General features: G+C 38.6%; 1 protein-coding gene across 1 annotated transcript; it reads left to right on the top strand.

The window, feature by feature from the left end:
- Positions 1 to 9,199: 9,199 nt before the first annotated feature.
- On the top strand, positions 9,200 to 23,841 carry LOC308501232 (di-N-acetylchitobiase-like; the record flags this gene model as incomplete). Its single annotated transcript, XM_081057241.1, has 7 exons — positions 9,200 to 9,527; positions 12,496 to 12,634; positions 13,133 to 13,341; positions 17,392 to 17,560; positions 20,175 to 20,272; positions 20,640 to 20,801; positions 23,653 to 23,841. The coding sequence occupies exons 1-7, from the start codon at positions 9,333 to 9,335 to the stop codon at positions 23,839 to 23,841; spliced, it is 1,161 nt and encodes a 386-aa protein (XP_080913367.1). The 5' UTR covers positions 9,200 to 9,332.
- Positions 23,842 to 24,184: the final 343 nt, after the last annotated feature.

The raw sequence follows: 24,184 nt of genomic DNA on the forward strand, positions 1-24,184 counted from the left end.
TCTTTTTACCTTTCATTAACCAGCGAGGACAAGCGATAAATGTTAGGGCCAAATAGCGTTAAAGATACAAACCTGGGATTAGAGTTCAGGTCCTTTGATTCTGTCCAAAATCAAAAGTGCTGAAAGGCCAGCACTGATCCCAATAGAATCACGGTGATGAACAGGATCGATATGCTATGAACCAGGGCTGTCATCAGGAGGACATGTTAGCTCCCTATTAAATTACATCTGATTAGTTTATCTGGCCCCTGACGTATGGGGAGGTATGTTTCTGCCTGTACAAACATGTGGGGTATGTTGGAACATGACAGTTCTTTTAACAAGGTAGAGTAGGTTGTGTGCATGATACTGAACTGCAGTTTCTCTTAGCAAAACTGCCACCAGCACTACCATGGCCATCGTAATCACCCTCCTCATCAGCTCCATGTTAGCATAGTCCATGTGACCATGAGAGCAATTTCAAACGTTTAAATATCAACCAGAATACGAAAGAGTCCTGTCTGTATCTTGAACACTGTGGAAGAAATGGACATTGCAAAGTGGTTGGTACATCCACACTGTTACGGGTTGAATTGTGTCTCCGCAATATTCATAGGTTGAAGTTCCTAGGAATGTCACACACAGCAGCCTAACCACTTGTCCCCTCGTACCTGCCCCTAAAGAAAGAAGAGTCTGTGAGACTGTTCCATTCAGGGACTTTGTTTCAGCTTTGTGCTTACACCTCATGTCTCTCTGTTTGAGCCCCAAAAGATGGCTGGTCAGTCAATGACGGGTAAGATTCCTCATGGAAGGAACAACCCAAGCCAGGTGCAGCCACATGGGACCATCAGGAAAACTCACGGGGTCAATAGAGGTGGGCACAGCCCCCCACCGTCCCCCGCTAGGATAGCATCTGCCAATGTGGCTGTATTCCTTCCCACAATCTGCTTGGGAAGTGAGCCAATGATGTGATTACATCAGTTCTCCTTCCATTCTTATCAATATGTTTCAGCATAAAGGATTTGTCCCTGGGGAGGCACATACCGTAATTGTTAAGACATCATGGGACTTTCTGTTCCGGCTGTTTGCAGGCAAGGGGGATTGATTTGAATCAGTTTTCTGGAATGATGTATGAGACTCACGGACCGTGGAGAAAACAATGTTACTTCGTTGTGTGTACATCAATAAAAGCCAGAAGGTGGCCCGATATCGGGCTCTCAATCCTTTGAGTCTGGGACACACTTGGCCCTGTTTCATAACTTTCTTGATTTGTGTTTCTCTCTTAACCCTTCTCCACCTTTTCTTGTTCTCTCATTGCCTGTGTTGAGCTGGATGGGACAATTTGGAGATAGGGTCTTCAGTAAGTTAAAATAAAGTCATTAGGGTGGGCTCTGATCCCATATGTATAGTGTCGTTTATAAAAAAGGAGACAGACTGGCAGAGCAGGAGAATATCATGGAAACATGAAGATGACCACCTACCAGCCAAGGAGAAGCCCAGAAGAGATCCTTTGCTCACAGTCCTCGGAAGGAACTGTCCCTGCCAGTACTTTAAGTTCTTTCCTCTAGAACTATCAGATAATCACTTTCTGTTGTTTAAGCCACTGGTTTGTGGTACTTTGTTATGGCAGCCCTAGGAAACTATATATAGACACCAGATGAAATACTGTGTATATCTCCGTGTAGGGGGACTGCAGAAACAAGTCATAAAGATGAGAAACACATAGCCTATGAAGTGAAAGCTTCCACTTGCTTCTCAGTTCTGCCTCTGGCATTTTCTCAGAGCGTGATTGCGATAATAGGTAATGGACACCTTTTCAGTGGTTGTCCATGGAGACAAAAGCCATTTAAAAATGTTATGTATACAGGTTGCCAGCTTGTGAAAGTAGTGTTATCCCTTAGAATTCATTGTTGTTGTTGTTTTTAACAACCTGTTTTGAGATTTGGAAAAGAATGCTCTTAAGTGTGTCAAATCCAATAAATGTTGAATTTATAAAGAAAATGTGAGTGTATAGGAATACAACTGATTTTTGTATCCTGCAACTTTACTGAATTTTTTATTGATTCCAACAATTTTGGGGTGGGTTCTTCAGGGATATATATGAGTGTGTGTGTGTGTATGTGTGTGTGTGTGTGTGTGTGTGTGTGTGTAGAAGGTGCCAAAAAATGTATACACATTTTAAGAAAGGAAAAAACAATATTAAAATTATGCTGACGGTAACCACTTTGAGCACCTCTTGTGATTGCTGAAGTCAAACGTGACTTGTATTCATCTTTTGTTATTGGTATATAGAGTATTACAGTTTTAAGACAGTTTTTTACAATCTGCTAACAGAGACAATTTTGCTTCTTTCTTTCTGATTTAGGTGCTTTTCGTTTCTGTCTCTTGCCTAATTGCATTTTTAATTTACTTAGATCTTTAACATTTCTCCTAACATCTTTAATGTTTCTTATACTTTTCTAGGTAGAAGTCTTGCATCTTTCATGTAATCCCTCTTATTTTCAAACATCTCTCCTTAGCCTATTATCATTCCTAATTCCTAAGGCACCTGTTTGAGTTATAAAACCTTTTGAGGATTCTGTGAATTAAATTGGGTTGTTTTTCTGCTTTCCCTTTCCGGCCAAATATATATGAATCAGGAGGCTTCACTAGAATTTAATGGTAAGGTTTTATTCAAGAGTCTTAAGATTTGCAAATTTGGAAAAACTCCCCTCTAACATCCAAAATGTTGCAAATAAAAGAGTAAAGCTGAGAATTCTTATCATAAAAAGTACATTCTTGAGATGAATCAGTCTTGCATTGTTAGCCTCTGATTTGGTCTGAGATGGGAATCTTTCAGATGTTTGGTGATGTGGATAATGGATGTCAGATGGTCTGGATAGGTGAACATTGTTTCCCAAGTTTTTCACGTGAACATTCTTTCCTAAGTTCTTTAGAAATTGATCATGGGATTTACACATATTTCCAGTCATTGAAGCATGACTGAAACTTCAAAAGTTTAAGTCCTCCAGCTAGTTAAAGTAAAATAACATCTATTCTTCATCTAAAGTAAAATACCGTCCAGTCCTCATGTTTCAGCCCATTCTAATTTAAGCAATTTTGTTAGCTCGGCTATGGTGACTCCTTTTTGTTTCTTCATTATTTCTTGATTTCCCCCTTTTGATCAAGATTTTTCCTTAGAAAACATCACAGATCAAAGAAGCAAGTGTTAGCATCCCCCGATGCCAATGCCTTCCTTGGACCCGTCATGTTCTTCAAAAGGGAGAAATAAGTTAGAGACATGTTTGTCATAAATGAGTCTTTTAGCCACCTTGATGTTGTTGCCCATTTGAAAATTGGTTGAAACATTAGGAAAAGTTTAATTAAGACATTATTTTTATATATCAGCTTTAGAAACCAGTCTTAGTCTCGAGAATAGGTCAGTTCAGTAAAACAGTTGTCTCATTTCAGGAGACAATGATGCAGGTGGGGTCCCAAACTGGGGCCTATGGTGCAAGCAATCAGGTATCAGTGAGTGGTATCTCAAAAGAAACAAACAACAATAAAAAAGGTTAATGAGTGGCTCAGACTATGATCCCAGTTTCTGAGTTCTGAAGGCATCCAGTTGAGAACATTTCTAAATGTCAGGCTTGAAATATTTTCAGGTGGAATAAAGACAGACAGTGACAATTTGATAGATTCTGCTGGTTTGCAGTTTAAATGTGTCTGGTGACTTTTCTGCAACAGGCACAAAGATTGTCCCTATATGAGCTATTACGATGATTTCTCTCGAGTTTATATTAAGTTGTCCCACTTTAGCTTGCATGGCTTTAAATAAAAGGGCAGTTTTAGTTCTCAGTGATTTTAAGTCAAAGGACAGGAGCAAAATTTGAAGCATTAGTTTGGAGAGTCATAGCCAGATATGGAAAGAAACTGGAAAAACTCAGGATCCAGTGCAGTTTATAGGTAGAAACAAAGCCACAAAAAACAATGAACAGCATTAGACTCTAATATCCGTAAGGGTGTATTACTAAAACATAGATTTTCTCTTTAAAATTGCCCCAATTTTTACCAAAGATAGCCAAATTAAGACTAATTTGCTAGCAAAGTTAGTCTAGTTTCAATAAACTTGGCCTGTTATTTACACAGGAGAAGGAAGAATAGTAATTCGCCTCTAGGCTCTTTTAAATTGTTCATAAGAAATCAGATTGAACTTTAAAAGGCTTCTTGAGGCCAGAAAAGCGAAGGCAACAACTTGCCATTAGACTCTGCCAATAATACCTACAGATTTGGGTGAGCTCTTCTTTTCTGAAGTCCCCAGAATATCCTGAGGTTACTGCACCTGTCAGGAAGTGACCTTCTTTACTTACCTGGGAAGGATGTTGGGAATCCTGTGAGCAAGGTACCAGACTGACATTTCCAAGGGTTTTTTTGGCTTCCATAAATCAATCTTAGTTTCCTAAATTTGTCTGGATACATCTGAGTCTATGCATATCTTTCTCAAATATGACATTCCCGTCAAACCTTGGTAATATAATCAATTTCTCCAATAAGACAATAAAGTAAAAACCCACTAATTTACAACAGTTGAACAAATTCAGCTTATTTGTTCAGATGGCTCAGGCTTCTGCTAATTTAGAGAAGACTTTTAAAATTTGTATTTGTCCTTGACGAACAATTCTTAAGGAGGGGTGTTCTACCCCAAGTAACCTAAAGATTTAGTGCAATCCCTATCAAAATATCAATGGCATTTTTCCACAGAACTAGAACAAATAATCCCAAAATTAATATGAAACCACAAAAGACACTGAACAGAAGGGGAAAAAAAACATATATATAGAGAAAGAAAAACAAAATTGGAGGTATCAAATGATACTACAAGGCTGTAGTAATGAAAACAGCAAAGTACTGGCATAAAAGCAGTCATACAGATCAATGGAACAGAACAGAGAGCCCAAAAATAAACCCATGCCTATATGGTCAATTAATCTGTGACAAAGGAGGCAAGCATACACAATGGACTAAAAACAGTCTCTCCAATATATGGTATTGAGAAAATTGGACCCATACTTGCAAAAGAATAAAACTGGATCAGTTTCTCACACCATATACAAGAATAAACTCAAGAAGAATAAACTTAAATGTAACACCTGAAACCATAAAACTTCTAGAAGAAAACAGGCAGTAAACTCTGTGACATCACTCTTACTAATATTTTTTGGGATATATCTCCTCAGGTAAGGGAAACAAAAGAAAAAATAAACAAATGGGACTACATCAAACTAAAAAGTTTTATCACAGTGAAGGAAACCATCAACAAAACGAAAAGACAACCTACTGACTGGGCGAAGATATTCGCCAATGATATATCTGATAAGAGGGTAATATCAAAAATACATAAGGAACTCATACAACTTACTACCAAAAAGACCCCCAAACATTCTGATTGAAAAATGGGCAGAGGACCTGAACAAACATTTCTCCAAAGAGGACATAAAGATGGCCAACAGACATGAAAAGATGTTCGTCATCACTAGTCATCACATTTCATTAAAACCACAATGAAATATGACCTCACACCAGTCATAATGATATCAATAAATTGCTAAACAAGTGTTGGTGAGGGTGTGGTGAAAAGGGAACCCTCATGCACTGTTAGTGGGATTATAAATTGACGCAGCCACTATAGAAAACAGTATGGAGTTTCCTAAACAAATTAAAAATAGAACTACCATATGACCCAGCAATTCTACTTCTGGGTATTTATCCAAAGAAGTCCAAAATACTAATTTGAAAAAAATATATGCACCCCATGTTCATTGCAGCATTATTTACAATAGCCAAGATATGGAAGCAACCTAAGTGTCCATTGATCGACGGATGGATATAGAAGAAGCAGTACATACATACAAAGAAATATTACTCGGCCATAAAAAAGAATGAAATCTTGTCATTTGCGACAACATGGATAGACCTAGAAGGTATTATGCTAAGTGAAATAACTCAGCAGGTGGCCTGATTGCTCAGTTGGTTAGAGAGCAAGCTCTGAACAACAGGGTTGCCGGTTTGATTCCCATATGGGCCAGTGAGCTGCGCCCTCCACAACCAGATTGAAGACAACTAGCTGCTGCTGAGCCGCTGGAGGGGCAGCTGGATGGCTCAGTTGGCTAGAGCACACGCTCTTAACAGCAAGGTTGTCGGTTCAATTCCCACATCAACGACTTGGAGCTGATGTGCCCTGGAGAAACACACGATATTCCACAATAAAAAAAGAAAGAAAGAAAGAACTCAGACAGAGAAAGACAAATACCATATGATTTCATTTATATGTGGAATCTAAAAAAACAAGTAATGAAAACAGAAATAAACTCATAAACAGAACAAATTGAGAGAATAAATTGATGGTTGCCAAATGGGATGGAAGTTAGGGATTGGTGAAAAAGGCTGAGAAGTACAAAGTGTCGGATAAAAATAGTCACAGGAATGTAAAGTACAGCATAAGGAATGTAGTCAAAATATAATAGCTGTGTATGGTTTTAGAGAGTACTAGACTTACTGGGGTAATCATTTTGTGAGTTATATAGATGTCTAATCACTATGTTGTATACCTGATAATATAGTATTGTATGTCAACTGTAATTTAAATTTTTTTTTTTTTAATTTTAAGGAGGGGTGCTGCTTAAGTAAGGGAAACTTTTCAGCTGCCTGTTCTTTTAAATGTTCTCTTCTCCTAAACAGTTTTTTGTTGTTTTTCAGTCTAGGGAACTGAGGATCGTAGAGATAGCTGGGCATTAAACTGTTTCTAGAGCTGCATTTCTGGTTTTGCAAAAATTTATAAGATAAGGACATTTGCTCTGAATTCCCCAAAGAACTGAGTTGCAACGTAAGCGACATCATAGGTTGATCTAATCATCCATCCACAACAATCCTCACTTCTTTCCCTCTGGGTTCATAGTTTTATTTCAGCTTTGGGGAGAAGATTTTTTTAAAAAAATTCTAATCAGCCTCTGAATCTTCAATTCCAATTTTGCTAAGTTTCCAATCATAAACCAATTAAAATTTTAAAAACATCTTGTCATGTTTCAGGCAGGAGACAAAAAAAATTTTCAAGCACTTGCTCACATCTTTTTAGAGCTGTGTCGTGAGCGTCTGCTAGGCTCCCAGTATGTGCTGCAGTCTCTTCCTGCAAGTCAGAGGGACTAACCCTCGAGAGACTCTCAGACCCCCAGGATCTACCTGGCACCGACTGAGGCCTCCATGGTAGTTATGACTTGGAGCGAGAATTAAGGCAAACACACAGGTCTAGTGCCTGTCATATGCTCATTTCTTCACACAGAAAATGCAGTGGGAGCAATAGCCTCCTTAACATCACACTACAATATAATCAGCAATATGACCATCAATATAGCAATAACAATTTGGTGAAGTATTTTACTAATGAACTAGTCCAAGAGTCAATCAGAATCCAGTGCATGGGGTTGCTGGTCTGTGAGGTCAGTCATGCAGAGAGGTTAGGTCCGAGTCTGGAGCGGAGTGGAGGGTTCTTAGAGCAAAGGAGCAGCGCGTTCACCTCTCAAGTGAGACTGGCTCACTGAGCTGTCAAAGTCCTGAGTTCTTATGCACTTCAGTAGAGCCATATGATGTCACTTTACCAATCCTTACAGCTACTTCACGGCCATCTGGTACTTGTTTACTTTTACAAATAAATTGTTTATTTCTCAGAGTTTCTACTTGGCACTCAACACACAAAATGGAGTAACTCTCGCTCATTCAAAATGGACCCACTCTTGCTCATGCAAAAACACATTTCAAGGGAGCTCTACACAAGCTGTTTTTAGAAGTAATTTTGTCTTTTAGAAGATTCTGCATATCAAAGAATTCATTCCATTGTCCCTGAAAGGTTAGGAATCCTTCCTTTTAAAGGTGGACTTAAAGATTTTCCTGAATGGTCATTAGAGTTTTAAATTATTTCATATTTATGAACTGTCTGAACCTTAACCAAAGGAGGTAGGTTGATGAACCCAAAGAATTCATTACTAGAATCCCAAAGCTGTTGGGTAGATGACAGAACACAAAGGACTTAAGCAGACACCCTTGTTCAAATCCAATGGAGGCCCTGGAACTGAAGAGGTGGGTTCTTGGAATCCTCAACTTCTGACACCATAAATGTTGACCAAATGTAAATGAGTCTTCACTAAAGGCTTCACTAAAATTAAATGACAATGTTTTACTCAAGAATCTTAAGATTTGCAAATTTGGAAACACTACCAAGTAATACCCAGAGTGTTCCAAGGGACACAGAAAAGTTGAGAATTCTTATAGCAAAAAGTACATTCTTGAGAAGAATCAGTCCTGCATTTTTAGCCTCTGGTTTGGTCAGAGATGGTAATCCTCCAGATAGATGTTCAGTGTGGTCTGGATAATGGATGTCAGGTGGTCTGGATACATAAACATTCTTTCCTAAGTTCTTTAGAGAGTTATCTAGAGGAGATATATATATATATATATATATATATATCTGGAGCACCACCCAGTTTGCCCCACCTCCCCCCACCCACCATGAGGTGTGTGTGTGTATATATATATATATATATATATATATATATATATATATATATATCTCCAGGTATTGATTCACAACTAAAAAGCTCAAAGTTTAAGTACTAAGTCTAGCTAAATTAAAATAAAATCTATTGCTCATGCTTCAGCTATACTGATTTAAGTAATTTTGTTTGCTGGGCTATAATAACTCCATTTTATTTCTTCATTCTTTCCTAACAGCTGTTGGGGCTTGGGGCACTTAGGTCTCATATTTGTGCTTCCCAGCTTCCAAAATTTTGTTGCTGTCATTGCCTTGTCCTTGTGGGCTTAGGGTTTTACTGAGGGTTAAGCATGTGAGGAAGCAGAATTAGATGACTGTATTCAAACCGCCATGGTAAGATAGAACAGATATCAGTCAGTATCTTAAAAATCTTTTGGCGATTCCAACCATGTTGCTCAGTCATCCCTTCCAAGGACCCCTATTTCATTTGGGGGCTCCCTCCACCTTCAGACTCCACAAGGATTACACAGACTACCACAATAAGTGAAAGATTGCTGCAGAGTGCTGGGGGGTGGGGCAGTACAGACCATACTCACTTGATTGAGTCAGTTGGTCAGCTGTGCCGCAGGGGCATTGGCTCACTGGTGTAAACATTCACCATGGTCTTTCTCCTTCACCCAGCCTGCACATCCCCATACATGGCTAGGGCCCAGCCGCTCCTTTTCCTGTCCCTGGAGCACCACCCAGCTTGCCGCACCTCCCCCCACCCACCATGAGGTAGGCCCCGCCCCTCCTGGCTCCAAAAGAAAATCAGGCTCCAGCTGCATGCCTGATGACTTCCTCAAGCACATCTAGTCAACCACTCAGACTCCTGCGTCCCCTGGCAAGGCCACCACACAGTGCCCCTGGGATGGCCTCGCTGCTGCTACTGCCGCTGCTGCTGAGGCTGCCGCTCCCGGCTGGTGCCAACTGCCCGTGCCAGGATCCAGCGCTCTGCCAACCCATCCACCACCACCACGACTTCGAGGTAAGCGCCTCTTGCCTGCCGCTCCAGCTCTGGTCCTCTAGGCCCCAGAGAAGTTAGAGTAGAACCCAGCCTTAAAAAGAGGTGGTGTGGGTGCTGAAACCAATTTTCACCACTCGTGCGGGCTGTTCTGTTTCCAGATTGCTTCATCTTATAGATGAGGGAACTTGGGCTCAGAGAGGTTGACTAACTCCTCCCACGTCTCACAGTGTCTGCCTGCAAGAGGCAGTCAAGGATTGAAACCTTGACTCCAGAAGTCTGAATCCAGATACAAACTGCTTTCATCACCTGCTGTGTCTTTGCAGTGCATTCTGGTCTTACAAGCAAAGAGCTAGGATAATGAGATAGTCCCTAAGTAGCAAGACCCATCGGTTTCCTTGACAAGGAGGATTCAGTTTGAAAGAATCTCAGCGCTCCAACAGAACACTGGAAGGCAGCATGTTTCGCCTCCCTGGGCTTTGCTGTACCCACCAGCTCTTTCCTGTAGGCACCTCAAAACCACCCAAGAAGGTGGTAAAACGGGGTCCATCAGTCCATTTTACTTCTATTCACCTAATGATTTATAAGGCCTCTAGTAACCTCAATTAAACTGTTTTGGAGGCAACATGAAAACTACCTGACTGCCTAGTTTGATGACTGTCACAGGAATTGGACATCAGGGAGGTCAAAAGGCTTAGTTAGTCCAAAGAGCAATTCTTTTGTAGTGACAGGGACAATTGCCAGTTCTCAATCTAGCAGATTAAGTTTCAGGCTGGGGCATTTAAACGCCCAGTAAAAAAAAGTATATATGCATTGCTTAGGAGATGAAATAAAAGTGGTGAAAGTAGTTATGGAGAACCTGCTGTGTGGAAACATAACATCTGTAAGTCTTATTGTAGCACCAATACCTGTTAGTGGGTTAGGCAGTATCTGTAGGCATTTGGAAAACCAATTATGTAATCAAGCAAAATTGTGTTCATTTGTATGTTCCTGGTAAATGGTCTTTTTCTCTACTGACCTTTTCAATACTTTTCAAACACAAAGACGGGACTCCGTAGCTCTTTTCCCTTATATTTTCAATTGGATCATCCAGATATTTTCCAGGATTTCTATTATATGACAAGCTCTCAGAATGTTTTTAAAACAAATTAGGGAATAAGGTTTGTGATGGAAATATGAGTCTAAAAACAGTGAGCTGTTCAATATCGCATTTTATCATTTTTGTTATTTCAGTAGGCAATTGCTTAGCAGAAAAATGAGTTATGTAAAGTTACATCTGAAAAATAAAAAAGGAGATTGAGAAAATTAAGAAATGTCTAGTTTAACTTTAATAGCTAGCTTTCCCCACCAACCTTCCCATCTGTTCTACTTAAAGTGGCCCAGTGATATTTATTTATACGTATCTCTATCTCTATCTCTGTCTCTGTCTGTCTCTGTCTCTGTCTCTACCTCTACCTCTACTTCTACCTCTACCTCTATCTTTATCTCTATCATCTCTCTTATTTCTTAACACAAATCTTAGGCTCCACTCCTGCTTTAAATACTCTAGTAGCTTCCAATTGACCTCAGGATAAAATACAAAATCTTCCATAGTCTACAAGGCTTTATTTGATCTTGTACCACCTACCTTATTAGTTTTATCTGCTTCCACCTAGTTTCAGGATTTTGCTTACAGCCACATTGACTTTCTTTTGTTTCCAGAAATTCAGCGTTCTCCTGAAGTAATTGAGACCTTTGCCGCTTTTCATTCCCTCTGCTGAGAATGCTCTTTTTTGTCCATAGGTACCCCTCCTCCATTCTGCCCAGGTCAATTCCCCAGATTTCATCCTTCATTCTGTCCAGGTCATTATCTAGATTTCAGTCCTATTCTACAAGTACATAGTCCTCAGAAGTTTTCCTGCCCAACCAGGGTGGCAGGTCCCCTTTTATACACTGTCATGGGTCCCCTGCATTCCGATGGAGCTCTGAACATTATTGTAATTAAATAATGAACTTAGTCTCTCTTTTTAACCTCTTCGTCACTAATGCCTAGCAATATACGCTCCCTATATTTTAATGGAATTCAATAAGTATTTGCTGAAAAATTGACTTAACATCTTATTTGGAATGAATAAAAACAATCAGTTAGCCTTCTGTGCTTCGAGAATTTTCTGTGGGGAAAAATACTGAAGAAACAACATCAGCTTCGTTGGAGTTTAACTTGAGTACTATTCTAAGAAGTAAAGTTCACCAAAAATCATTCATAGAAATGTAGAATCTGTGGCTCCACCTGCAGCAGCCAGAATCCTGAGTGTTACCAGCCTCCTTCCTTTCTCTTGTCTCACTCATTCAAATAGTCACAAAGGTCTGTGAAATTTGCTCCCTTGGGTCTTCCAGACCTGTTCATTTATCTCACCTGTCTCCGCTTCGCCCCAGCTTTGGCAGGGTCACCATCATCTCTTGCCTGGATTCTTCCAACAACATCTATAGTAGATATTCTGCCTCCAGTTTTAGCCTCTCCTGAATCCATTTCCACTTCAACTGAAGGGATTTGTCTCAAATGTATGTACAAATGCATACCTAAACGCAAACATGCAACTTCTCCTTTAAAACCACTTGCTTCAGATAAAATACTATTTTCAAAAGAGGATTTTCGAGGGCTTTTATGATTTAGCCCTGCCTACCACTGTCTGCCTCATCCCTGCTGTCACAATCCACATTCTAGGGCTCAACCATACTCAGTATTCAGTTACACAACCACCGTCCTCTCTGCCTCGGGCCTTGGCACTTGCCACTCTTTCCTCCTAGCCTACCTTTCCCTACTTTCCAGGCTGGCTAATGTCCCCTGCTACCAATTATATGGGCCCCCTTCCCAGATGTCCTACTCACTTTGTGCTCTCAGTGCCCACCAGTGCCTGGCATATGGTTGGTGTTTAATCGATGTTATTTTGGGTTTTCGGCATGATATTCTGCTTGGTTTAAGTGATGGTACTTATCCCTGTTGTTCTGGCAGGTCTTTGTGTTTCATGTTGGTGACAAAACTTGGAAATCTTATGACTGGTCACAGATTACTACTGTGGCAATCTTTGGAAAATATGACCCAGAACTTATGTGCTATGCTCATTCAAAAGGGGCCAGAGTAGTGCTAAAAGGTGAGTGACAGTTTTTACCAGATGTGTCCAGACAATTGGTAAGTTTACTTGAATCATCTGCTATCCTGACGATCCAAAAAATTCCCTTTTCACATCATCTGGTATATTTTTAACATTCGAAAATTAATGTTGAGGGCTATTTAATTCATTTCACAGATACAGATAGTGTTAAACACTTAAATAAACCAGTGCATAGTTTTGAGGAAAATATGACTCCTAATTACCATAATGACCTTCAGGTTATCCTAATCCACAATATCTGCTTCTAATTAAGAATGATTTTACTAATTATTCATAATGGTCATTTTGGAGATTATAATGACTTTTTATTATTTTGGTATATTACTTCTCCTTTTGAAAACTTCAATTGGCAGCTTACTATTCCAAAATAATGCGATGTTTTACGGACGTTTCACTCTCCTGGAATGGGTTTGGGAAGTAAATGTTATTAAACTGTGAAAATCCTGTATGTACAGAAGATGTCCGTTTCTTCCCCAGGAGATGTGTCGGTAAAGAAGATTGTCGATCCTACTTTCAGAGCATCCTGGATAGCTCAACAAGTGAACTTGTGCAAAACACAATACATGGATGGAATCAATATAGACATAGAGCAAGAAGTTAGTCATTCATCACCTGAACATTATGCATTAACTGCTTTAGTCAAAGAAACTGCAGATGCTTTCCATCGTGAAATTGAGGGATCACAGGTAAAAATTCATTTGATATTTTTTGGAAAACCTGTAATATCCCTGTCAAAATGTATTCATGAAGGTATGATTAATAGAATCTCAGTTTTATAGTAATTGAGTAGAAAAAAATTTCAGCACTTATGTCCTAGAAAAGATTTCTGGAATTTCAGAGGTTATATTAGAAAGTTTTACAGATTTTTAGTGTGATAAGTCTGTTCTCTATGGACATCAAGATACAACGTGGATTACCCCACCTTTTAGACTTACTTCAGGGTTAGGAATATTTGATAGGGAAAGGTATCCACAAGAATCAGGAAGGGCTCAGCTGTCCAGGCCCTGCTTTCATCAGTGCAGAGCAGGGATGGCTCTTGCTAAGAGAAGGGGAAGTTCTGGGGAAGTGTCTCAGATGCTCGATAGACTCTGAATTACTTGTAAAGCCCCCAGCCCCTCTAAGTCGCAAAGGACTAACTCCATAGAACTAGTCAGAACTATGACAAGACAGGGTGCTTCCCCACTGCCAGTGGGAGAATGATGAGAGCAGATCACAGCACCAGGCATCATGCCAGGCAGTATATGGGTAACAAAGGATACAGTGGCCCCAGATAAGTGGATTCTCAAACCTGGCCAAGAGATATGAAGGTAACAAGGAGTCTGAGAAAAGGTACACACACACACACACACTCAGGAACACATTCCCAGAGATTATTATTCAGAAGGTTGGGGTAAGCCCACAGTCCATATTTTTAAAATTTCATCGGTGATTATGGTTAAGAACTACTAGGCTAAGAGATCCTGGACCAAATGGAGATATAGGAGGCTCCTGAATTTCCCCCCTTCATGGACCCACAGAATGTACAGCTCCAAATGGAGCAATTTCTTCAGAGTGAAATCCAGAATCCAGCTGATTGACTCCTACACATCAGATGACTAAGAAAATGACCACATCGAAATTAGTGGGAAATGCTTAGACATACTTGCCCAATAAACCCCACGCCTGACACAGCACCGTATGATCAGGGGGTTGGGGGGTGGTCACCCTGAACTCCCAGCTTCTCCTTGAGGGGCACATTTAGTGCCCCAACCTTTAAGGCTCCCACAGAGGGATGGGCCACCAAAACACCCAGCTCTGAAAGCCAATAGGACTTGCCTTCAGGAGTCTCACGGGACTGTGGCAAAGAAGAGGCTCCCAGGGCACTTGAGCACCAGCACTGGATATCTGCCCAGGGCTCAGCTCACAAGATGCAGGCAGAGACACACAGCTCCAAGTCTTTTTCTGGAAGCGTTTGACCTCGTACTTCCCAAGCTGCTGCCTGAGCTGCTGGCTTCTAATTAGCGCAGAGCTAGGTGATGACTGTGGTCCTCCCCAGGCCCCAGAAGAGTCAGCAGTGGGCTGGCTAAGAAAATGACCACATCGAAATCCAGGTCACCAGTATCTCCCTGAAAGGAACATGTCCAGACATATAGCATCCCAACCTTATGGCTGCCATTCAAGGGACAGGCCCCTAAATCACCCAGCTCTCATAGCCAGCTAGCTTTGTCTGCATGAGTCCCACAGGATGACAGCAAACAAAGAAGCGGTTTTTAATGGGGGTAAGAACCCCCAAGGTTATACACTTAGGGTCCACCCAGAGGGAGCAAGAAGAAACATCCATCTCCGGGAAGGCGCGTGACTGCATCCTTTCTCAGCTGCCTAAGGGTTTAGCTGCTAATCAGCTTACATTTTGGTGCTCACTGTGATTCTCCCTGTGGGACACAGGTGGGTCTTGGAGCCCCCTCGCCTACTGGGAGTGAGAAGAACAAAGACAGCAACTTGGACCGTCACATATATTTGAGAGGCATTCATGAGCTCAGGCCAGGCTGAGAAGTTTCATCTCTCACAAGAGACTAAAGTGTGGAAGACATGGCTCTTTTATCTAATGTACAGAAATCAACACAGAGGGTCAAAGAAAATGAAGAAAAAAAGAATATGTTCCAAACCAAATAATAAAATAAAAGCTTTAAAAAACCTTAATGAATGGGAGTTAGGTGATTTACCTAATGGAAAGTTCAAAATAATGGCTCACTGAGACCGGGAAAGCAATGCATGAGCAGCATGAGAATTTTAACAAAGAGATAGAAAATATTAAGAAGTAGCAAACAGAAGTCATAGATCTGAATAGTGCAATGGCTGAACTGAAAGACTCAACAGAAGGTTCTGAACAGCAGACTAAATCAAGCAGAAGGAAGGATCAGCCAATTCAGAGCCACAGGAATTCATTTAATCAGAGCAGTAAAAAAAAAAAAAAAAGTAAAAAAAAAGTGAAGATAGCTTAAGGGACATATGAGACACATAAAGAGGACCAATATACATCTTTTCCCAGATGGAGAAGAGAGAGAAGGGGGCAGAAATTTTATTTAAAGAAGTAAGGCTGGAAAACTTCCCTAACCTGGGGGAAGAAATAAACATCCAGAGAGATGCACTCTAAGACACATTATAATTAAATTGTCAAAAGCTACATACAAAGAAAGAATCTTAAAATCAGCAAGTGAAAAGCAACTTGTTGTGTACAAGGGAACCCCCCCATAAGACAATCTGGATTTTTCAGCATAAACCTTGCAGTCCAGAAGGGAGATCTTCAAAGTTCTAAAAGAAAGACAATGGCCAAGATGAGTACTCCTACCTGGTAAAACGGTCTTTCAGAGTTGAAGAAGAGATAAAGAATTTTTCAGACAGATGAAAGCAGAAGGATTTCATCACCACTAGACCAGCCTGAAACAAAAGGATGCTAATCAGTAACATGAAAACATATGAAAGTATAAAAGTCATGGGTAAATGTAAACGCATTGTTAAATATGTACTTAGAATAGTATAATAATAGTTGCGGATAAATCACTTATATAAATGTAGTATAGAGTTTAAAAGGCAGAAGAATTAGGAATAACTGAACTATAGTAATTTGTTAACAGATACACTATTTTAAAAAGATTCATATTGTGATATCAAAAACATAAAATGTGAGAGATAAATAAATGTAGAGCTTTTGTATGCATTTTAAGTTGTTCTAAATATTTTTTTTAAAAACAGTTGTATTTGAATTCTAGTGTGCTTTTACTCAAGGCCTCAACCCACCCTACTTTCATTACAACTGTTTCTCTCCATCAGCTAACAGTCAAGCCTCTGAAGAAATTTGAGTTTAAAACTCCTCTTCTACACAGCGCTCTGGCTCCTGGTCACTGTATATGTCCCAATATGTCAGGTCCAAATATAGGTCCATTGTCCAAATATATGTCTAAATCATTGTGGGCGTATATGAGGTCTGACCATTAAGTTCCCGAACTTTTTGCAACAATGTTGCTAATCTTTTTTGATATCAGAGGGATTATTCATTATTAATTTGTATCAACTGGACAGTTAACCAAGCTTCTATTTGGAAGTGCTGAAAAGGCTGCGTCAAAAAGTTAGGCGACCTGAACTTTTCGCCAAAACTTCATGGCTCTTGCATCACGACAATGCACAAGCTCACACAGCACTGTCTGTGAGGGAGTTTTTAGCCAGTAAACAAATAACTGTATTGAAACACCCTCCCAACTCACCTATGTAGTTCCCAATGACTTCTTTTTTCACCTGAAGATAAAGGAAATATAGAAAGCAAGACATTTAGATGAACATTCAGGACATCAAGGGTAATATGACGTCAGCTCTGATGGCCATTCCAGAAAAAGAGTTCCAATATTGCTTTGAAGGGTGGACTAAGCGCTGGTGTCAGTGCATAGCTTCCCAAGGGGAGTCCTTTGAAGGTGACCGTAGTGATATTCAGCAATGAGGTGTGTAGCACTTTTTCTAGGATGAGTTTGCAAACTTAATTGTCCGACCTGACCTCACATGTTTGGGTCAGTCCATGTTGGCAAAGATATATTTCTTAGAACTGTTCTAGTTTTAGTTCTGTATGTTCAAACCCTACATTTATATGTGTAACGAGTTCTGTTTTCTTGGATAGTATGAGGCAAAAGAATAATGCCTCAACAAAATATCTGACATCATATGCATATTTGCTCATGTTGCCTAAAATGGTGTGTGTTTTTCCACAGGTAACCTTTGATTTTAATTGGACGCCAAAGTACACAGGCAGGCGATATAATTATTTTGAAATTGCAAATGCTTGTGACTTTGTCTTTGTGATGTCATATGATGAACATAGTCTGGTCTGGGCAGACTGTATTGCAGGGAGCAATGCTCCCTATACTGAAACATTAACTGGTAAGAATCCACCAAATAATAATTTATTAATAATATTAATTCCATAATCTCAAACATTAAGTTACATTTTAGTATTTCTAAGTCATTTGTATATCTTTTCCATTTGTAAAGCTTTCTTAAAACATATAAAAAGCACTTGATTTGTAGAGCTTTAAAGTTTTCAATTAATTCTAAAAATCTTGTGGGATAGGTATATTATTATTAGCCCTCAATTACAGATGCGATGAAGGATATTAAGTTCTCGTACTGCACAGCTATTAAGTATTATATAGTTGGGACAAAAGCAGATGTTCTAACTTCAAGCCAAAAACTCTGTCACAGTAGTTCATGAAGAAGATATTTGCTTATCTAGGATTTGGCAAGATGCTTTTGTGGAAATAACCAATACTAAATTATTTAAAAGCAAAGATCGTTATGATGTGAGCACCTACTATACATGATTGATGGGATTGGCTTTATCTTATTTGGCATTTACTATTAGTACAAATTATAGGCATACCTCAGAAATATTGTGGGTTCAGCTCTAGACCAATAAAGCGAGTCGTAATCTTTTTTGCTGGTGGAGAGTCTGTCTTCAACATGTGAAACATGCAATATCTCTGAAGCGCAATAAAGAGAAGCACAATAAAGCAGGTATGCCTGTATAGCATTAGAATTACGAGTACTTCTGATCTGTCATTCATATGATGTGGCACTGGCACTATCCTTTCCACAATTTCGACTGGTTTGTATCCCATCAGCCAATTGAATAAAAGGTTGCTTGCTGTCTTTTGCACTCCAGTGAAAGTTTTTGGGGTAGCTGGCATTGATTTAAGTATTGATTGGTTAATAAATAAAAAATCTTTTCTTTTTCATATAGAGGTAAAATCTTAGGACCTGTCCTCATTTTATCATGTCATAATTGTTTGGACAGAATAGTCTGATCACAAGCACATATTATTAAAAATTTGAAAAAAATAATTTAATTCTGTAACAATTAAAACGTAATTACCGTATTTGCCGGCGTATAAGACGACTGGGCGTATAAGACGACCCCCTAACATTTCCACTCAAAATACAGAGTTTGTTATATACTCGCCGTATAAGACTACCCCCTCTTCCGCACACCTTCCACACACCAAATAACTTTCAGTTTAAAATTTGCATCATACTTCTTTCTTTTGGCTGGTGCCATGATAGGGATGATAGGGGTTTGACTGGTCGACATTTTCTATGCTGTACTGTGCAATGGTGCAGTATTGTGGTTGGCTGTTGGCTGTATACAAAGCCTGATTTGATTGGTCCCTGCTCCCTGTTTGCCCGCCCTGTCACTATAGCAGTCTGGTCCAACCTTGCATCAGCATCTCCCTAGGACCTCACTAGTGCGCAAGTGCGAGCTCTTCAACATTCTAACAGGCACCATGATAGCGCAAAATCGCGAATCTTCAATGCATATGTAAAGAAATATACGGTAACCCGAATTTACCACACTCGCAAAATCGCACACAGCCGACCATACACCCAGTATGGTATCGCGATTCGCGATTTTGCGCTATCATACTGGGTGTATGCTCGGCTGTGTGCGATTTTGCGAGTGTGGTAAAATCGCATAACAGCAAAATCGCATAACAGCCGAGCATACACCCAGCAGCGCTGCTGATGCCTGAACGGTATGTGGAATGAAGTGGGCGGGCATCGGGAGGCCACTATGGCACGGGGCAAGCACTATGGGCAGTCTATCCGAAGTGTACCTGGCGTATAAGACGACCCCACCACTTGGAGGCATATTTTTCGGGGCCAAAAAATCGTTTTATACGCCGGCAAATACGGTATTTAATGTAGTGTTCCCAAATTGTGTTTCATCAAAGAGGTAATAATTGTGTTCTTTCAAGAAAAGGTTCATTATCAAATATATTTCGGAAATGATGCATACGTCACCCCTCTCTTGGATATTTAAGTACACAGTGACTTTAAAGGCTCTGAAAAGTAGCATATTTACTTAACTCAACATTCTAGATTGTCTTGGAACTTCTCTTGGTAGGAAAACATATTTTGTAGCATTGGGCAAGAAAGGAGATGATAGTTCTAGAAATCTGTTCATTTTTTTCTCCGTTTCCTATAACTACAGGTTATGTAGTACAGAGTATCTTATCCCTAGGTGTAATTCCTACTTATAGGATATTTGTAAAAACATGAAACACTTGTGCTTTCTATAAGAAATTCTGAGATTATCCCAGACAGAAAGTTTCAAGACTTATAGAACTTTTTTGAAACTTTAAAATCCAGAATATCAAATATATCATGTCTTAGCAGTTAATAGACACAATTAGCATGCCTTTCTGAAATGTGTCATTCTTTCTAGAAATAACCTTTGTAATTTTTTGCATCAGGTTAATCTTAATTGCTTTGAATGTTTTCTTTATTCAGAAAAAAACGGTTTAGAAAATGGTTTAGAATTTAAAGTTCTTAAGGGATGACTTTTATAATATCACATTAGAGAAACACTGTGTTAGTATTTTGCATAAACATACTACGTTTACAAACTTAGATTCTGAGTGGTTGCATAGCTTGAATAAACACATTGGTACACATAAGAAGAGAAAAAAATACGCTTTTTCTGTCTGTCTTTGATTAGCATATGATGACTACATCAAGATGGGCATTAACCCTAAGAAACTTGTAATGGGTGTGCCCTGGTACGGTTATGATTATACCTGCCTGACTTTATCGGCGGTAAGAACAGCTCATTTCTTATGATTTTTTTCCCTCTTTCTTTTGTATTTTTAGAGCTTGTTTTATTCACATATAAACTCTAGAATTTATAAACTTATATGTAGAATATGTAAACTTTAGAATTTCTGAAATTTAGTTTGAGACAAAAAAGTAGAAATGTTATTATTAATTGTTTAATCTCATGAAAGTTTCTGAATGTTATATATTTCATTTAATAATTACATTTAATTTTCGTACTGTATAGTCAGGATATCTATTTACAGTATATATTTTATTTTTAATAAATAGTTTTGACCATATGTTCTGATTTAGATCTTAACTTATGTTTAGTTGATAATGTATAACATGAATATTTTTGTATTTCTAGACTAATGTTTGTACCACTGCAAAAGCCCCTTACAAGAAGGGTCCTTGTGTGGGTGCTAAAAGTCGTCAGGTGCCCTATAAAATAATCATGAAGCAAGTAAACAGTTCTATTTCTGGAATCCAGTGGGATAAAAAACAGCAGGCTCCTTATTATAACTATAAAGTAAGACTTTTTACGAGTTATGAACATTCATTCTATCAGTTTTCATAATTGCATATTCTCATAATTATATATTTGGTATCAAGAATTTCTATTAGTTTTCTTTTAGGGTATAATATACAAACTTCTGTTCACATGAGTAAACTTCTATTTGAATCTGTGTAATCAGGAACGTTACTTCCCTGGTGGGCAACTCAAGTTATGCTCATAGTGGAACTGCTCTGCACAGGCCACTTGTTACTATAAATGACATAATAAAAACATGCATTTCACAAACAGGATTTCCTTAATACTTGACAAATACGTATGACGACTGTGGCTTCTCCTAAAAGAGTTCTGGGCCCAAACTGGTTGCCAGCTCTGACAGCCTCCATTTCAAAGTAGATAAAGACTCTGATGAGGCTCTTATTAGAGAGGAATGAGGCTGAGAACAAGAGATGTGCCATCGTGGATTGTACAATGGAAAATGGCATCATTTCAAAATTATTTCACAATTTGGTCAAACTACGTGACATTAGACAAATTATAAACAATGTTAAAATTGGAGACTGAAACATTACAGAGACTTGAGTAAACGGAGTGAATGATTAGCATTTCTGTCAGTTACTGTTTGATAAATAGGAATTGCCATACCAAAGAGCCAAAGAAAAGATATATTATTCATAATTTACCTTTAGCATAATAAAAACTTTTCCACATCTCGAAAACCTAAACACAGACCATCTTTGAATTGATTTTCGATTATGTTACTGTATAAAGATCTCTAAAATAATATGCTGTAAGTTAATTCCAGTAAGAATTTATATATTTTTACTAACAGTCTGCTACTGTTTTATAAAAAAATGACTGCAAACATACACACTTAATGAACTATAAGCGATATATATCTATACATGCTTGTATATAAATTATATAGAAAACTTTTCTGCAGAGTTTTCTTAATTTTAGAATCTAAAGTATATACCTATACCTATTCATTAAACTAGAGTATACTGTAACCCTACCTTTGCTGTACAGTATTTACAGAGCTCTGTAAGCCTCTTAATTGTTTAGCACAGAACCTTGTTTCCCAGCCCTCTTAGAAACATGGATGAGGAAGAGTGTTTCATGGATATCAGTTTGGTAAAGACTGTATGTAACCAGTTATACTTTAGAAATATTTAATGATTCTTAATATTTTTTTCCTTAATGAATAAGAAGACACATTCTTTAAGATGTTAGAATTCAGGAAATATTTTGATGGGCCTTCAAGGTCATTCATTCAATGTCACTTTAGACGATAATCTAGTTATAACTCTTTTGTTCCTCTTTTATTCACTGTAAAATTCTTAGCCACTAAAATCAAGTTTCTGCTGTGATTGAAGAGAATCATTCTGCCTTCTTATGCTGTCTCGGCAACAGCAACTTCATCCTGAACTTGATACTCTTGAAGGCATTTATGCCTTCCCCGTGTGTGTGTGTATCTATCTTACACTCAGTGATGCCTCCTTTGATCGTTCACTGTTTTGAGCATTTGACATTTCTTACTAGTATCAAAAGGCTCAAAGTACTTTCTAATAAGATGGCAACATTGAAAAGTATATGTATTTGGGTTTGCTCCCAAATCCTCAAAAATAAATATTTCTATGTTTAGGTACAGGTTCTACCAGTTGCCTTGTAATAGTGAATTACAATTATTACTAGAGCATGCATGGCCTTTTCTAGTTCTAAGTATTATATTAAAGAACCGAATATGAGATATCATATAAGACACGCTTGTATGTAATGAGTCTACTAAAATATGCCACAGCTTATTCATTTACCCAGGGACTACTGTCCTTCAAAGTCGTCATTTCAGGAGACTATTCTAATTCCAGTGGTGCTACCATACAAACAATGTTACTGGTATTTGTGGAGAATAAAAAATTTCCCAGATGTATACAAAACGCAGTAATTATTTTTAATTAATTACAGGTCATTCTATTTTTTGCATCCTATTTTCCCCCCCTTCTCTACCTACTTGCCTAGATTTGCTCCTTTCCTCCTTCCTTTCTTCCTTATCTCATAACTTCTATACCTTCTAAGAGAGGCTATGTTGTTACTACTGTGTGTTATTACGAGATGGAGGCAGGTGTTGTTGAGGAAAAGGACTTTATAGGTGGAAAGTGAGCTGAAGACCATTTTCTAGTTCATGGTTCTTCATCAGCTGTGAGCTTAAGGCACCATGGAGTCCATAACTGACAGGCTCTGGAATCAATACTGTAAGACCAAGAAAATGAGTTAATTTCCTTGTCTCTTGCCATTACCTTTTGATTTAACTGTTTAATCATAAACAAAAGCATCTGTTGAGCTCCTAACCAAGCATACTTCCAGGAACTGTGGGGACGACAAAAAAGTGTATAAGCTGGGATCACAGGACCAGAGCAGTGGTCCTCCTTAACCTTGGTGCGTATCAGAATTACCTACGAGAACATAAAATGCAAAACAAACGTGTTCTAGCACTGACACTGGAAGGTTTCGTGTGGTATGGGTCCCGGGAATCTGTATTTGTTAAAAGCTCCACGAGTGACTCAGATGTACATCTTGGTTGATAACCATCAGATCAGAGAAGGAAGGAATCTTAGCGCATGAGAAGGGCCTTAAATGAAATATATTAGGAGGTTCATTTGTGTAATCTCTGCTGTTGTAAAAGTGCCACAAGTGAAGATGCTAGCAAGCATCACATGTAGAACCATGGAATCCTAGAGCTGGAAAGTATTCTGCCCTAAAATTTTATGATTTCATTGTATCCTTTTTGAATCATTAGATTTAGGAAATGTGTTTCCGTCTTGTTGTACTAAATACTTAAAATTTCCAATTTCATTTATTTGTATAGGATGCTGCTGGCCTTATCCATCAAGTGTGGTATGATAACCCGCAGAGCATTTCTTTAAAGGCAGCATATATACAAACGCATGGCTTACGCGGCATTGGCATGTGGCATGCGAACTGTCTTGACTACTCTGGAGATGCTGTAGCCAAACAGCAATCTGAAGAAATGTGGAAAGCCTTAAAACCAATATAAACATGAACATCTTTTGTTAAATGATTAAGATTTAGAATATTATCTGTATAAACAGATCTAGTTTCAAAGAGATAAAAAATATACACATTTTTATCATGTTGCTATATATTGTAGTTAGTAGTATACTTTAAAACAAATATTGATTCTTTGTTTGAATTGGAAAGAGATAGATAGATAGAGAGATATCTTCAGTGTCCAGAAAGAAAGGTAAGAAGCAAGTCAACTTATTATATTAAATATTCCTCTAAAAAATGTTTTAATACTATAAGTTGGAACACTTGCTTTGAGAATTTTATTGGGCTAATTACCCCATAATATTAAAATAATGCCTAAAAAAAAATCA

The sequence above is a fragment of the Rhinolophus hipposideros genome (assembly GCF_964194185.1).
Source record: "Rhinolophus hipposideros genome assembly, chromosome: 8".
Classification (NCBI taxonomy): Eukaryota; Metazoa; Chordata; class Mammalia; order Chiroptera; family Rhinolophidae; genus Rhinolophus; species Rhinolophus hipposideros.